At 41.7% G+C, this 17,864-nt stretch overlaps 1 protein-coding gene across 2 annotated transcripts in view; it reads right to left on the bottom strand.

Moving 5' to 3' along the window:
* Nucleotides 1-486: 486 nt before the first annotated feature.
* Nucleotides 487-17,864, bottom strand: part of LOC128689022 (D-beta-hydroxybutyrate dehydrogenase, mitochondrial-like) — a 199,000-nt gene continuing 181,622 nt past the window's right edge. For both annotated transcript variants that reach the window (XM_070087387.1, XM_070087386.1), the window contains 3 exons: nucleotides 13,939-14,000; nucleotides 13,250-13,392; nucleotides 487-946 (listed from right to left, as the gene is read on the bottom strand). In XM_070087387.1, the coding sequence (XP_069943488.1) occupies nucleotides 785-946; nucleotides 13,250-13,392; nucleotides 13,939-14,000 (367 nt within the window). In that variant the 3' untranslated portion in view covers nucleotides 487-784. The remainder of the gene's footprint in view (nucleotides 947-13,249; nucleotides 13,393-13,938; nucleotides 14,001-17,864) is intronic.

The raw sequence follows: 17,864 nt of genomic DNA on the forward strand, positions 1-17,864 counted from the left end.
TTAAGATGGTAGCCCTGATTCATGAAATTTAAGATGGTAGCCCTGATTCATGAATTTAAGATGATAGCCCTGATTCATGAACTTTAAGATGATAGCCCTGATTCATGAATTTAAGATGATAGCCCTGATTCATGAACTTTAAGATGGTAGCCCTGATTCATGAACTTGAAGATGATAGCCCTGATTCGTGAGCTTTAAGATGGTAGGCCTGATTCATGAACTTGAAGATGGTAGCCCTGATTCATGAACTTGAAGATGATAGCCCTGATTCATGAACTTGAAGATGATAGCCCTGATTCATGAACTTGAAGATGATAGCCCTGATTCGTGAGCTTTAAGATGGTAGGCCTGATTCATGAACTTGAAGATGGTAGCCCTGATTCATGAACTTGAAGATGATAGCCCTGATTCATGAACTTGAAGATGGTAGCCCTGATTCCTGAACTTTCTAAACACAGGGGTTTGATAATTTTCTGAAAAAAAAAATCGGACTTATTTTTTATTAAACAGTTATGAGACAAAATTTTCGTTATCTAGGTATTTAGAAATAACTTTTATTTGCTAGTCAACAAATTGAAAATTTCCTTATCTACGCTTAATTTCAAGTAATTTGAATAACAAAGCGACTGCGACTCAGAAATTGTTTATCTCTAGTCTTTATAGATATAAATCAGTCAGCATTCGAAACACATTTGTCAGGACCCTCAGTTATCGACGTAGATCTTCAGTTACCGACGTAGATCTTCAGTTACCGACGTAGATCTTCAGTTACCGACGTAGATCTTCAGTTACCGACGTAGATCTTCTCGTAGAAAAATTCTGGCAGGTGTGTAGCGATGAACACACGCAGACGGAAGTAGAGATCCATGGGGTGGTAACGAGCCTGTGGGAACCTCTGTACGAGAGCCTCGGTGTAAGCGTTGATCACGGGGGAGAGGTCGGTGTACTGCAGGGAAGAAAGTGTACAAAGTCACAGGAATGTTATGGTTAAATTTATAGAAATGTAATCGTAATTTTTGTAATGGGGTGGAGGGGCAAGCCAGTGGAAGGCATCAGTCAGATGACTAACGGCGGGTCATCACATGACATTGATGGACTGACCAGATCGACTCAAGGTTGAGGGACTGATTACCTCATTCTCCTCCTGTTCTTCAAGATTCTCCTTTGTATGGAATGATGAAGCCACTGTGTGGCGAAACGTTTCCTCAGTAAAGATACCCAAGAGTTGCACATGTATCTAATTTATCAACGTGTCGGTTCTCTGAACCATTCATCTACAAAGACGCAGTTAAACCGACAAGGAACTACATCAACAATAACAGCATTAATAACAACAGAATATATATGAACATCAACAGGGGAAAAATCATCAACAAAAACATCAGTAAGAAGAGAATCAACAAGGACAGCATCAATAAGAAGAGAATCAGCAAGGACAGCATCAATAAGAAGAGAAGCAACAAAGACAACATCAATAAGGAGAGAATCAACAAAGACAGCATCAATAAGAAGAGAATCAACAAAGACAGCATCAATAAGAAGAGAATCAACAAAGACAGCATCAATAAGAAGAGAATCAACAAAGACAGCATCAATAAGAAGAGAATCAACAAAGACAGCATCAATAAGAAGAGAATCAACAAAGACAGCATCAATAAGAAGAGAATCAACAAAGACAGCATCAACAAGAAGAGAATCAACAAAGACAGCATCAATACGAAGAGAATCAACAAAGACAGCATCAATAAGAAGAGAATCAACAAAGACAGCATCAATAAGAAGAGAATCAACAAAGACAGCATCAATAAGAAGAGAAGCAACAAAGACAGCATCAACAAGAAGAGAATCAACAAAGACAGCATCAATACGAAGAGAATCAACAAAGACAGCATCAATAAGAAGAGAATCAACAAAGACAGCATCAATAAGAAGAGAATCAACAAAGACAGCATCAATAAGAAGAGAAGCAACAAAGACAGCATCAATAAGAAGAGAAGCAACAAAGACAGCATCAATAAGTCATAAATAAGTTTTATGTACGACTTTGATATGTAACAATATTTCTGTTTTTGTCATCAACATCATCAATAAGAAGAGGAGCAGCATCAGCAAAAACAACAGCAACATCAACAAGGACAGCAGCAGCATCAACAATAACATCAGCAACATCAACAAGGACAGCAAAAACAGCAGCAACGTCAACAAGGACAGCAACATCATCAACAAGAACAGGCTGTTCTGAACAGCAGCAGAAGCATCAATAAGAACAGCATCAGAATCATCATTAAGAACAACAGCAGCAGCAACACGAACAGTAACATCAACAAGGACATCAGCAGAAGCATCAATAAGAACAGCAGCAGAAACATCAACAAGAACAGCAGCAGAAGCATCAGCAAGAACAGTAACATTATCAACAAGAACAGGAGCAGAATCATCAACAATAATAGCATCAACAACAACAGCATAAGCATCAACAATAACAGCAACGGCAAAAAATAATAGCAACATCAACAATAACATCAGTTGCATCAACAAGAGCTTCAGCTACATCAACAGTAAGAACATTAGCATTAACAAAAACATTAGCGGCATTAACAACAACAAAACCAGCAGCGTGACTACCATATAACAGCTATGTTATTTGGGTATGAAGATGTTCAAATGTTGATGGATGTAGCACAGATGTTAAATGTTGGGGACTGATGTTGAAGTTATAGGTACAGGCAAGCTGGATGTTCCATCACAGTGTGGGTCACTTAGCACTAGGAAGGTGGAGGCTCTATACTCTGTGTGCTAATCGCGGCCTCGGTGTCTGTCAAATTCGGCTCTTAATAATCATTGCTAAAACAAAAAACGTCGCTGGGTTTTAACAGGAAGAGAGTAAGGGAATTAAGGCAGGTGTATCAGAGTGAGAGGTAAATAACTCATGGTGGTAATGAATAAGACATGAAGGAAATAGATAACGTAATATATTTGATCCTCATGGCACTATATACTCAGACGGAAGTGTAGTGTCATGGCACTACATTCACAGACGGAAGTATAGTGTCATGGCACTTACAGACGGGCATATAGAGTACATTGTGCCATTGCAATCTGTACTCACAGACGGGAGTATAGTGTTATGGCACGCTACAGCACACTCACAGACGGGAGTATAGTGTCATGGCACGCTACAGCACACTCACAGACGGGAGTATAGTGTCATGGCATGCTACAGCGCAATCACAGACGGAAGTATAGTGTCATGGCACGCTTCAGTACACTCACAGACGGGAGTATAGTGTCATGGCACGCTACAGCACACTCACAGACGGGAGTATAGTGTCATGGCACGCTTCAGTACACTCACAGACGGGAGTATAGTGTCATGGCACGCTACAGTACACTCACAGACGGGAGTATAGTGTCATGGCACGCTACAGTACACTCACAGACGGGAGTATAATGTCATGGCACGCTACAGCACACTCACAGACGGGAGTATAGTGTCATGGCATGCTACAGCGCACTCACAGACGGAAGTATAGTGTCATGGCACGCTTCAGTACACTCACAGACGGGAGTATAGTGTCATGGCACGCTACAGCACACTCACAGACGGGAGTATAGTGTCATGGCACGCTTCAGTACACTCACAGACGGGAGTATAGTGTCATGGCACGCTACAGTACACTCACAGATGGGTGTATAGTGTCATGACACGTTTCAGTACATTCACAGACGGGAGTATAATGTCAGGGCAAGCTATAGTACACTCACAGACGGGAGTATAGTGTCAGGGTACGCTATAGTACACTCACAGACGGGAGTGTAGTGTCAGGGCACGCTATAGTACACTCACAGACGGGAGTATAGTGTCATGGCACGCTACAGTACACTCACAGACGGGAGTATAGTGTCATGGCACGTTTCAGTACACTCACAGACGGGAGTATAATGTCAGGGCACGCTATAGTACACTCACAGACGGGAGTATAGTGTCAGGGCACGCTATAGTACACTCACAGACGGGAGTGTAGTGTCAGGGCACGCTATAGTACACTCACAGACGGGAGTATAGTGTCAGGGCACGCTACAGTACACTCACAGACAAGAGTATAGTGCCATAACCCGTCCATGGCCTCGTGGACAGAGCAGATTTCACCGTGTACCGTGATTTACGAGGGATTCCTTTAATTTCAACAAGTCGCATCTCCATTAATATTCTACTGTGGAAGTCTGCATTGTACTAAAGTACAGCACGTTCTGGGTACTAATGGTATACCCGGGTTATAGAGTCATGTGATACAATATTTTCTTATCCTCACTGAGAGGAGTCATATAACCCACCCCACCAGGAAGTATTTGTGGACAGGAAGTGAGAAAAGACCTACCACAATGCAGAGTATCCTACCTGATAACACTGTTATCTATGACGCCTTATAGTGAAAAAACTGAGCAATTACTGTCAAAACCCAACTTAGACTTCCAAGTTATCATTAACCATCAGCATCTTCACTTTCAGAAAGCACAGAACTGACTTATTCCGCTGGAAGAGATGCATCAAAACAGACTTATAAAAACAAGAAATAACAACAACTAACCCATAATGTGGAGAGGAAAAATTCCGTGACTTTTCAGTCCGTCTTATACCAATCTAAAGTTGCGACATATACCACTGTGACGTTGCATTAGTATCATCATAAAGTCGAAGCTTGTACCATTACAAAGTCACAACTTAGTAATGGTTCAGGACTGGCCGAGGCGTCGCCTCAAGTATTCTTGTTAGGTAAGACACATATGCAACAGTTAGGTATCTTTATTTCGAAACGTTTCGCCTACACAGTAGGCTTCTTCAGTCGAGTACAGAAAAGTTAATAGAAGCAGAAGAGACTTGAAGACGATGTAATCAGTCCATCACCCTTAAAGTTTTGAGGTGGTCAGTCCCTCAGTCTGGAGACGAGCATTGTTCCAAAGTCTGAAACAATAGTTTCGAAATAAAGATACCTAACTGTTGCATATGTGTCTTACCTAACAACCTGTCGGTATTTTATACCACTTTAATGTTCAAGTATTCTTCATTAACTGCAGGTTGGTAATGAATTGTTTCAATCACAGTATTTTGACTTTTATTCTCTCCGATAAAGTAATATACTAATATCTTACCTATACAGAAACTCTTCAGATAAAAGGCCAGAAATATGAAACACCATATTTGATACTTCAAAAACTTCTAAATCTAATTCCAACATAAAAATTTTAAATAAAATAAGCTGGCAATTTAAATGTCATTTCCGTACTTCTATTTTCAATATTTGTATATAAAAGCCCAAGTTTTATTTACTGTTGCACGCATCATTTTTTCAAAGCTTGTTTTTCTTACTGTTTCTATAAAGTGTACTCTGAACTGACCCTACACAGTGATGCCTCTATATTAGAGGAAGACATCTTCCGTTTTTGTATACTTTTAGCATTTCACAAAGGGGTTAACGCCTGAGGGCACTTTGAGCCTTGGCAAGTTTAGAAGCTTTAGAATTCTGGGCCAAAATTTAATGGTTACTTCTAAGACCTGATGCTCCGCTCATATGTCATGGGTGGGAGCGGCCAGGAAAGGCACTTTCCCCGCCGAAAGTGGAGCTCTGTCAGAGGTCAGAGCTCCCGAAGAAGCAGACTAGATGGCAATAACTGTAAATGGGGCAGAAATTACGACAGGAGACAGCACTCACTCGGCTTCCAGAGACCCAAGACCTTTAAGGTTGCACTCTGAAATGCGAAGGTCCCCGCAAGGATGCCACATGAAGAGTTACTCTTTGACGAGTGTGAGAAGAGAAAAGGAGGTAGACGGGTGAATCAATCAGAGCCAGAGAGAAGAATCCGGATGATATTTTTTTAATCAGGGGAAAGCACTAAGCCCGTAGGGTTTATATACCGCCTGAGGAATGTGATGCATTCAACATCAGTCCAAGGAAGGAAACAATTAGTCCAGTTCTTTGAAGCAAGAGCTTCCGACCTACATTAGAACACCTCTAAGGGAAGAATCAGCATGAGAATAGGTAAGAAGACATTAAGAATATAATGCGTAGGAGGCTTAGGATAAGGAGGCTGAAGGATAAACTGAAGATCTACAGGCAACTTTGTGAGTCAGTAGAGATTCATTCATGGCTCTGCATGGAGAGTCATTTTGCAAGGCTCATGGCCTCGTTAAAACTTATAGCTCTTCAGTGCCTTAATAGTTAATATCCGTCCTCTCAATCGTTCAACAGTTTCAGTCAGAGGATGATGCAGCATCTCCATGACACAGATGACGATATTACAGAACCAAGATAAACAGCACAGTCATCGGATGTTCTCTGTAAAGATTGTAGCTTACATACATGTACGTCTGACAATAAAAAAAAACTATCAGTGGGGACACAGGTTCAACCGAGAGCCAAAACAAGCCAGATTTACAACCACCTTTAGGGTGATAAGGTCAAAAATCAACAAGATAACGGGTGTGTGAAAGAAGTTCAGCTACATTTTCCTAAATATCTCAACCTTTATAACCTCGTGGCTCTCCAACACCGAAGTCTCTTCCTCAAAAAACACTCTTGGTCTCACGAACACCCCACACCGGCACTGACATAGAGCGGCAAAGAGAGCACAAGAAACCTCAGTGCGTGGTACGTGAAACAGTGAATATCTCTCGCCCACGGCTTACAGTAACAACACGATGGATATAATTAATATTCACTTCCATCATGTACTGGCCATTTAATATCTCCAGGTGTGTAACTATGAGGAACCTTTCTTGTGAACCTGCGTGGTGGTGGCCATGTAAACTTGAATTGGCTCAGGAATTTACGAAAGCAAACTGGAAAGAACAGTCTACTGAATCATAATGAAATCACAAGATACAGCCCCAAGTGAGTCTCAAGATGATGACTGGAAGGCTTCGTCGCCTATCAAACTACTCATGTAATAACCAAATGTAGCCATATACATGTTGATAAAGACCCTGACGCACTATTCAATAAATTTTTCTCCACTTTAGCAAAAGTTTCCTCAATAAATGTCTTAAACTGTGTATAAGTATCTGTTCCACATTCGGTATCACCCTACCTGATCTTCGACTAGCCTTATACAGTAACGCACAGTAATAACTAACTGGGTCTACGAAAACAGATGCTTAACAATCCAGTGCAGGGTAGCTATGAGGGGCAACATATTGTTGGGTGGAGCCGAGTACGTGCTCTTCATCTCTTGTGAAAGAGAGGCCACAACAAGCGCTCAATGGCGCCCACGGTCATTAGAGTACGTCTTCCTTACAACGCCAAGGTAGCTCGGAGAGCTTAGAACCATGAAAGAATGATTTGAAATATAGAGTAAAACGTCTCTCATCTTCTTCGATCTTAATATGAAGCGAAACCTCGGATATTCACCTTCATCCAAAGCAGTTAAGTGAGGAAGGTTGAAGGTAAGAAGTCTGTGATCTGCTGGGTCAACAATGACTCGACAGTCCCATGGCTTTCTCCGGCAGCCTTTCCCTTGGGGCAATCAGCACCACTCTAAAGCCTAGGACTTTCGCCCTTGCCACCACTCCACTCTTGAAGTAGGTCACGTAAAACGCTACTCAGCGTATTTATCTGCCAGGACGTGATGCAACTACCAAATGTGATGCTCGCGGATGTAGGATATTGCAGGTGATGTTGCAAGCACTGCAAACAAGGTGGACCCTGAAATTATCACCAGGTGTCGCCGTCTTATACTTATTTGTAGCCTGACGTGTGTTTGGAAGCTATGGACATTGTGGTCTAATAGCTGTCTGTTGCCTGCATTATGTTGGGTTGACGATGGTTCTGTCTTCGTAGACGCATCTTCTGCCCGTCTCTTATTGATTAATTAATGTTGAACAAATTCAAAGGTTTTACTGCCTCTCCTGATTACTGTCTTCAGGACGAGCAAATGATAGAATGCCAGTTATCTGCTGAAGGACAGTTTAACTTTATGGCAGATATTATCATGACGCAGAGTATTTGAAAACAAAGAATTTTAACTCGTACGAAGAACTTGACACATACACACACACACACACACACACACACACACACACAGAGGGGAGGATGAGCCAGCAAGACTGGATCTTGTGTTCACCCTGAGCAGTTCAGACATTGAGGACATCACTTACGAGAGGCCCCTTGGAGCTAGCGATCATGTGGTTCTGAGTTTTGACTATATAGTAGAGTTACAAGTGGAGAAGGTAACAGGAACTGAAGGGGACAGGCCAAACTATAAAAGGGGGGACTACACAGGTATGAGAAACTTCCTGCAGGAGGTTCAGTGGGACAGAGAAATGGTAGGAAAATCAGTAAACGAGATGATGGAATATGTGGCAACAAAGTGCAAGGAGGCAGAGGAAAGTTTTGTTCCCAAGGGAAACAGAAATAATAGGAAGACCAAAACGAGTCCTTGGTTTACCCGAAGGTGTAGGGAGGCAAAAACTAAGTGCAACAGAGAATGGAAAAGGTACAGGAGGCATAGGACCCAGGAAAACAAGGAGATTAGTAGAAGAGCCAGAAACGAGTATGCGCAGACAAGGAGGGAGGCCCAGCGACAGTATGAAAACGACATAGCATCGAAAGTCAAATCTGACCCGAAACTGCTGTATAGCCACATTAGGAGGAAGACAACAGTCAAGGACCAGGTGATAAGGCTGAGGAAAGAAGGTGGAGAACTCACAAGAAACGATCAAGAGGTATGTGAGGAGCTCAACACGAGATTTAAGGAAGTATATACAGTAGAGACAGGAAGGACTCTGGGGGGACAGACCAGATGGGGACACCAGCAAGGAATACACCAACAAGTGTTGGACGACATACATACAGATAAGGAGGAGGTGAAGAAACTGCTAAGGGACATCGATACCTCAAAGGCAATGGGACCGGACAACATCTCTCCGTGGGTCCTTAGAGAGGGAGCAGATATGTTGTGCGTGCCACTTACCACAATCTTCAACACATCCCTGGAAACTGGGCAACTACCTGAGGTATGGAAGACGGCAAATGTAGTTCCCATTTTCAAAAAAGGAGACAGAAAAGAGGCACTAAACTATAGACCTGTGTCATTGACGTGTATAGTATGCAAAATTATGGAGAAGATTATCAGGAGGAGAGTGGTGGAGCACCTGGAACGGAACAGGAGTATAAATGCCAGCCAGCACGGATTCACGGAAGGCAAATCCTGTGTCACAAACCTTCTGGAGTTTTATGATAAAATAACAGAAGTAAGACAAGAGAGAGAGGGGTGGGTTGATTGCATCTTCTTGGACTGCAAGAAGGCCTTTGACACAGTTCCTCACAAGAGATTAGTGCAGAAGCTAGAGCATCAGGCGCATATAACAGGAAGGGCACTGCAATGGATCAGAGAATACCTGACAGGGAGGCAAAAACGAGTCATGGTACGTAATGATGTATCACAGTGGGCACCTGTGACGAGCGGGGTCCCACAGGGGTCGGTCCTAGGACCAGTGCTATTTTTGGTATATGTGAACGACATGACGGAAGGGTTAGACTCAGAAGTGTCCCTGTTTGCAGATGATGTGAAGTTAATGAGGAGAATTAAATCTGATGAGGACCAGGCAGGACTTCAAAGAGACCTGGACAGACTGGACACCTGGTCCAGCAAATGGCTTCTCGAATTTAATCCTGCCAAATGCAAAGTCATGAAGATAGGGGAAGGGCACAGAAGACCACAGACAGAGTATAGGCTACGTGGCCAAAGACTGTAAACCTCACTCAAGGAGAAAGATCTTGGGGTGAGTATAACACCGAGCATGTCTCCGGAAGCACACATCAATCAGATAACTGCTGCAGCATATGGGCGCCTGGCAAACCTGAGAACAGCATTCCGATACCTCAGTAAGGAATCATTCAAGACACTGTACACCGTGTATGTCAGGCCCATACTGGAGTATGCAGCACCTGTTTGGAACCCGCACTTGATAAAGCACGTCAAGAAACTAGAGAAAGTACAAAGGTTTGCGACAAGGTTAGTTCCAGAGCTAAGGGGAATGTCCTATGAAGAAAGATTAAGGGAAATCGGCCTGACGACACTGGAGGACAGGAGGGTCAGGGGAGACATGATAACGACATATAAAATACTGCGTGGAATAGACAAGGTGGACAAGGACAGGATGTTCCAGGGAGGGGACACAGAAACAAGAGGCCACAATTGGAAGTTGAAGACACAAATGAGTCAGAGAGATAGTAGGAAGTATTTCTTCAGTCATAGAGTTGTAAGGCAGTGGAATAGCCTAGAAAATGACGTAGTGGAGGCAGGAACCATACACAGTTTTAAGACGAGGTTTGATAAAGCTCATGGAGCGGGGAGAGAGAGGGCCTAGTAGCAACCGGTGAAGAGGCGGGGCCAGGAGATAGGACTCGACCCCTGCAACCACAAATAGGTGAGTACACACAGACACAATCGCCCATAAAGGAATTCATAAAATTAACGTGCACACAAAATGCACGCACAGAAAACACACGTAAACAAAATAGACGAACACAAAAAGAACGCACAAGTAATACACGCACACGAAATACACACCAAAAAGTAATACACACAAAATAATCTCACACAAAATGCACGCAACCAGTATACACGCACACAGAGTACGCGCACACAGAATCAGTGTAAGCCCAGTGCTTCGTATTTTGTGCCTTTCCGCCATTGTTCCTATGCTACCATCTAGTGGACCGGTTATGGATTAGATCTCAGGGCAGCAAAAGCTGTTTCACTCTGCGCAGACGAAGGACAGGACAAAGATAGCATTTCCTCACTCTTGCAGGCCTGCGGCCTGTCGTGGACTAGTGCCAAATATTCGCTGTGTAACCTCTACTACAATGAATGTAAGGTTAGCCTTTAGGCCTATTACTTATTGCAACGTACTATCAATCTCAATATTCTAGAGCAAATGCCGACAAAAAGTAAATACAGCAATGGTGTCGGTGGTGGGATTCGAACCCACACATCCGAAGAGAGATTGTACCAGATTTTATACCCTCTTGTATTTGCCATTTTGGTGACAGTTCTTCGTTTCCACATTATGACTTTTGAAAGTGGACCATTTTAAACTTTCAGTTGGCAGTTCCTACCATTTGCAATTATTTGTTTAGGATATCCAGTCAGCCTGCAACATTTGCATTCCAAGACTCTTGTCTACAGACCCCAGTGTCTTTGTATATACACTCCAGTCGAATAACTTAAAGCAACATCTTTGTCCATGTATAACTTGCATGCCTAATAAAACTCTTTCATTGTTTATCTGTCTTCCAATCTGTAACGTAACCTATCTTCGTGTGTCTCTATTTCTAACCCAACTTATTCTACCCTATCTTTCATGTTAATACTGTTTTTCTTAGTCATGAATAGTGAGTCCAGAAATATCTTATACTCTTGTATTAAGGTTAGTTTAGTAGAGTTAAGCAACTGGTCCTTGGATACTTACTGCTCGCTCACAGGCGATGCTTCTCTCAGAACCAGAACTTGCAAGAAAACGGTCTATTAAAGCTAACTGGCCTATCTTGTCTAATTATACCAAATGTTGATGTTGGAAGATAGTAACAAAAATAGAATCGTCCATGCCATAACTAGAGAACGACTCATCTGATGGTTTCAAATTTTCACCACTAGTGTGGTTTCCTGAACACAAGGTTAAAGCTGCCATTGGGTGACTTTAGTTCCGGTTGACCAGTTTTATTTAGTAGTGATATTATTTTTTTTTACTCAACTGCTCACGAATGCTTCTTCTGATTAGTTTCAAAATATTGTTGAAGATGCGTTCAATAATAAGGATGATAACCCATAAATTTAGCCCAAATAGGTGCAAATTTGGATTTTTTCTAAGTTATAAAACTTGGAATCGTTGGCATCAGATCAACTACTCGAGAATGCCTTTCCTGATCAGCTTCAAACTTTTACCATAGTTAAAACGAAGCTTGTCACTCTGCGCTGTGTAACTTTAAATTTGCCAGTTATATTAAGCAAATTGTTTAGCATGTAATAACTAGAGAATTCTTGATCAGCTTCGAACTATAACTGATGGTGTGTTTTAATAAGTATTTTTGTATTAATTTTGAGATGTGTGTCAATTTTATTAAATTGAGTATTTCAAAATAAAAACAAAATACCATATTTTACGAAGTCGAAAATGCTATTTTTTTCCCCAAAAATAAGTCTCTAAAATTTACCCAGCGTCTTGGAGGTCAAAGGTTACGCTGTTCATAGGCCTCAACCTAAGTCTAGAGAAGTGTTTCCATACCAGACAGTAATCTAAGCTGTTGTATATGACCCAATAATGAATTGTGTAAACTATTTTGCATAACATAATGAATAAATAACAAAAATAATCATAGATCGTAAAAATTTGTTGGCGCTTAGCGGTAGGCTAAGGTATACCAGACGATGGAGTCTTATGGACTAGAGTAGTATGAGTAGGCTAATTCGTCTGTTTCCCATCAAACCTCCTGGTAATATTTTTACTCATCTCAAACGGTTCCGCTCCAAAGTACTATGACTTTGAGCTCAAGGTCCGAGCCCTAATACGACTGATGCATCATATGAAATGGATGGAACATTTCATAGGTTAAAGCTGTAGTTAAAACACATGCAGAGTCAAGACAATGCTTAGAATTTCCAAGTTCCAAAAATGTCTGTGTGTGTGGCGTGAGTGTGAGGCAGTGTGTTGTGAGGCAGAGCAACCACAGCTTACATCCTTCCCTGGTAGACATCAACATCAACTGTTGAATTCTGAGTGAGTATCGGTGGTGGAAATCTACACCTGACAGTTTTCCAAATGGAAGCAATGCCGATTTCTTTTTATGCAGGCGCCTCACCCCTGCCATGGCTCACTCAGTACCAAATTTTTCATACAGTATTATAAATGTGGAAGATAACTGAGAAAAATTTGCGTTATGAAAACAATAGTGGTCATTATCTCAGAGCTATTAACAATTATAAATATTGTTTCTTGTAGTAACAGTCCTTAGAGTATATATTAGTAATTAAGCGCTAAACCCACAAACACCAAATAATATGCAGATGTATGTCACCATATTCATTAATAGTTACCACTGTTTCTTTAACAATGTATTTATTGTTAACATTCCAGAAACAGAAAACAAAAGTGTGCATAAACATCTAAAAATTATACTTAAATTAAGGTTTCTATTTTGCTAATTAAAGAAAAAAAAAAGCTTTAAACCCGTGTAGGCCATACAGCACTCACCCCAATCTTGGCATACTTCTTCATGAGGTTCACTCTAGCTTCAAAATGTTCTCTGCCGTAGTCAGATCTCACATCATCACTCATGGTTTCCCACATTGTCTTGGCAGCATCATTGATGGACGTCTCGCTGAAGATAGATGTACCTGGGGTAAAGGATAGTGGTGTTGAGATGTGAGGGAATGGTGGCGAGATGAACGTGATGGGTAAGTAATGTCTTCAGGTGGGATGAGGATAGCGATAGTGATAACGAAGTGGTGGTACGTAGATAAATGATTCAGAGAACCGACAATAAAGATACCCAAGTGTTGCACATGAGTCTAATTTATCGAAGTGGTGGTAGTTGTGGTGAAGGGAAGGTCGTATTGACAAGTGAGGTGCCTAGTACATCATTACTTACCCATTTCGCTATTATGCACTATTTAAAGCAAGACCTGTTGATACACTCAATCTCATGCTTCCGTATTGTATAAATAGTTACATTTCTGTACGAAAAAGAATGGAGAAAGAGAGGAGGAAGAGAAGAAGGCAACGACAGCAAATCAGACTAGGAATTAGAAAAGAAAGCCGAAGTTGATGAGAACAAAGAATAAGAGGAAGAAAAGAAGGCGAATAAATTAAGTGAAAGCAACAAAGAAAGTGGAGCAATATAAACTAAGCAAAAGATCATTATCATTCCTGAGAATACTGACCAGCAATAAAGTTTCCAGGTTCGATGATGGACACCTTGACCCCCCAGGACCTCATCTCGTACCTACTCAATCACACGAAAAAAACAGTAGATTTTAAAAGACAGCAAAATAATAATTATAATATTTGTAATAATGAAGAAATTCTGTAGGTTTTAACTTCGGGTAACCAAACAAAGTCATGAAGTATGACTTGTTTCTGTTCAGATCCAATCCTGAAAATGATAACAAGATTATTTTCCATCTCTGAACCATCTTCAAGCATCCTCTCTCCCATCCTCACGAAGGTGGTGACCCAGAACAGGTGACTTAACACCCAGGTACCTGTTTACTGGGACCCAGAACAACTGACTTAACACCCAGGTACCTGTTTACTGGGACCCAGAACAACTGATTTAACACCCAGGTACCTGTTTACTGGGACCCAGAACAACTGACTTAACACCCAGGTACCTGTTTACTGGGACCCAGAACAATTGATTTAACACCCAGGTACCTGTTTACTGGGACCCAGAACAACTGATTTAACACCCAAGTACCTGTTTACTGGGACCCAGAACAACTGACTGAACACCCAGGTACCTGTTTACTGGAACCCAGAACAACTGACTTAACACCCAGGTACCTGTTTACTGGGACCCAGAACAGGTGACTTAACACCCAGGTACCTGTTTACTGGGACCCAGAACAGGTGACTTAACACCCAGGTACCTGTTTACTGGGACCCAGAACAGGTGACTTAACACCCAGGTACCTGTTTACTGGGACCCAGAACAGGTGACTTAACACCCAGGTACCTGTTTACTGGGACCCAGAACAACTGACTTAACACCCAGGTACCTGTTTACTGGGACCCAGAACAATTGATTTAACACCCAGGTACCTGTTTACTGGGACCCAGAACAACTGATTTAACACCCAGGTACCTGTTTACTGGGACCCAGAACAACTGACTGAACACCCAGGTACCTGTTTACTGGGACCCAGAACAACTGACTTAACACCCAGGTACCTGTTTACTGGGACCCATAACAGGTGACTTAACACCCAGGTAACTGTTTACTGGGACCCAGAACAACTGACTTAACACCCAGGTACCTGTTTACTGGGACCCAAAACAGGTGACTTAACACCCAGGTACCTGTTTACTGGGACCCAGAACAGGTGACTTAACACCCAGGTACCTGTTTACTAGGACCCAGAACAGGTGACTTAACACCCAGGTACCTGTTTACTGGGACCCAGAACAGGTGACTTAACACCCAGGTACCTGTTTACTGGGACCCAGAACAACTGACTTAACACCCAGGTACATGTTTACTGGGACCCAGAACAGGTGACTTAACACCCAGGTATCTGTTTACTGGGACCCAGAACAACTGACTTAACACCCAGGTACCTGTTTACTGGGACCCAGAATAACTGACTTAACACCCAGGTACCTGTTTACTGGGACCCAGAACAACTGACTTAACACCCAGGTACCTGTTTACTGGGACCTAGAATAACTGACTTAACACCCAGGTACCTGTTTACTGGGACCCAGAACAGGTGACTTAACACCCAGGTACCTGTTTACTGGGACCCAGAACAGGTGACTTAACACCCAGGTACCTGTTTACTGGGACCCAGAATAACTGACTTAACACCCAGGTACCTGTTTACTGGGACCCAGAAAAGGTGACTTAACACCCAGGTACCTGTTTACTGGGACCCAGAACAGGTGACTTAACACCCAGGTACCTGTTTACTGGGACCCAGAACAGGTGACTTAACACCCAGGTACCTGTTTACTGGGACCCAGAATAACTGACTTAACACCCAGGTACCTGTTTACTGGGACCCAGAACAGGTGACTTAACACCCAGGTACCTGTTTACTGGGACCCAGAACAACTGATTTAACACCCAGGTACCTGTTTACTGGGACCCAGAACAACTGACTTAACACCCAGGTACCTGTTTACTGGGACCCAGAACAGGTGACTTAACACCCAGGTACCTGTTTACTGGGACCCAGAACAACTGATTTAACACCCAGGTACCTGTTTACTGGGACCCAGAACAACTGATTTAACACCAAGGTACCTGTTTACTGGGTAAATACTTCAACTATATTATGCATACTCACACACACATATATATCCTCACAAATTCTATTCGCTATTAATAAATCTAATATATACATCCCTGAACTTATATTCATATTGCAGTTAATACCAGTTTTCATAAAGCTTAATAATTATATAGCGCTGTATAGCCCTTGTGGCTTAGCGCTTCTTTTTGATTATAATAATAATTAACAATTATATTTCGCTCAGCCACTTACTTGATATAACATTCTCGACTTTTTGAAAAATCAGTTGGATGCTTAAAATCTCACGTGAATAAACAGAGTATTAGACTCCAGTTTGACTGTTATAAACCTTTGTTGTATTTTTGACAAGGAATTTTATAGACACAACCATCAACATTTTTGGGGGGAATTCTTAATGAGATTTATTTTTTTTTACTGTATCAAAATTTTTAAATACAAATTTGATTTTGAAATTCTTAAGTAGAGAAGGTGTATCAAGAAAATTATCATAAGGAAGAACAAACATATTCTTGGTTTAATATGCTTTCTTTGTTGTCTTTTTTGAATTGTAAAACGTACTTCTGGCAATTTTAAAAGATTTGTCAGTTTTTTTTTTTTTTTTGGGGGGGGGGATATTTTAGATTATATGTTATTTCTTCATCTATGAACTCTGGGCTGAAAATACACAGAGCTCTCCAAACATGGAGGAGAATACTGAACTCACGAAATCGTAATGACACGATTGCAAACAAAACATACAACGGGTTGGGTTTGAACCTGCGATCAGAGTCTCAAAACTCCAGACCGTCGCGTTAGCCACTTGGCCAGCTACCTTAATAAGATTCGTTTGTGGTCACAGTGGTGCCTATGCTAACCTTCCTATGGTGTAGAAATATACCTAGTTGGATGAATCTTATTAAGCTAAGTAAAGTAAAAGGACACAAGCGCAACTAATGTGACGTTTTTATTGTGGCAACGTTTCGCTCTCCAGGAGCTTTGTCAAGCCGTTTGTAGATGAATGGTTCAGAGAACCGACATGTTGATAAATTAGACACATGTGCAACTCTTGGGTATCTTTATTGAGGAAACGTTTCGCCACAGTGGCTTCATCAGTCCATACATAGGAGAAACTTGAAGAACAGGAGGAGAATGAGGTAATCAGTCCCTCAACCTTGAGTCGATGTGTTCAGTCCATTCAAGTTTCTCCTATGTATGGACTGATGAAGCCACTGTGTGGCGAAACGTTTCCTCAATAAAGATACCCAAGAGTTGCACATGTGTCTAATTTATTAATATGTCGGTTCTCTGAACCATTCATCTACAAACCTGTCAGACACTGCAACTTCTTGGGATCTTAATACTTAGGAATTCTTCGCTTGCCTAATTCTTGGGCACAACCTACTTCCACATTGAACAAATGTGACACGACCTATGACTGCTGCACCTCTCCTGCCATACGGTTTATAAGCTGCTTCTCCGCTGATATGCCGTATTCTATTCAAGATTGATGGACTGAACACATCGACTCAAGGTTGAGGAACTGATTACCTCATTCTCCTCCTGTTCTTCAAGTTTCTCCTATGTATGGACTGATGAAGCCACTGTGTGGCGAAACGTTTCCTCAATAAAGATACCCAAGAGTTGCACATGTGTCTAATTTGTCAAGCCGTTACAAACAATACATGGACACAGAGGGTATATATATAGGCTTAGAGTGAGGTGCAATACTAGTGGTAGTAGTAGTAGTAGTAGTAGTAGTAGTAGTAGTAGTAGTAGTAGTAGTGATGTAAGTTGTAGTAGTAGTAGTAGTAGTAGTAATACAATATATTAGAACAAATAACTTGCACATGAGT

The sequence above is a fragment of the Cherax quadricarinatus genome, chromosome 21, assembly GCF_038502225.1.
Source record: "Cherax quadricarinatus isolate ZL_2023a chromosome 21, ASM3850222v1, whole genome shotgun sequence".
Lineage (NCBI taxonomy): Eukaryota > Metazoa > Arthropoda > Malacostraca > Decapoda > Parastacidae > Cherax > Cherax quadricarinatus.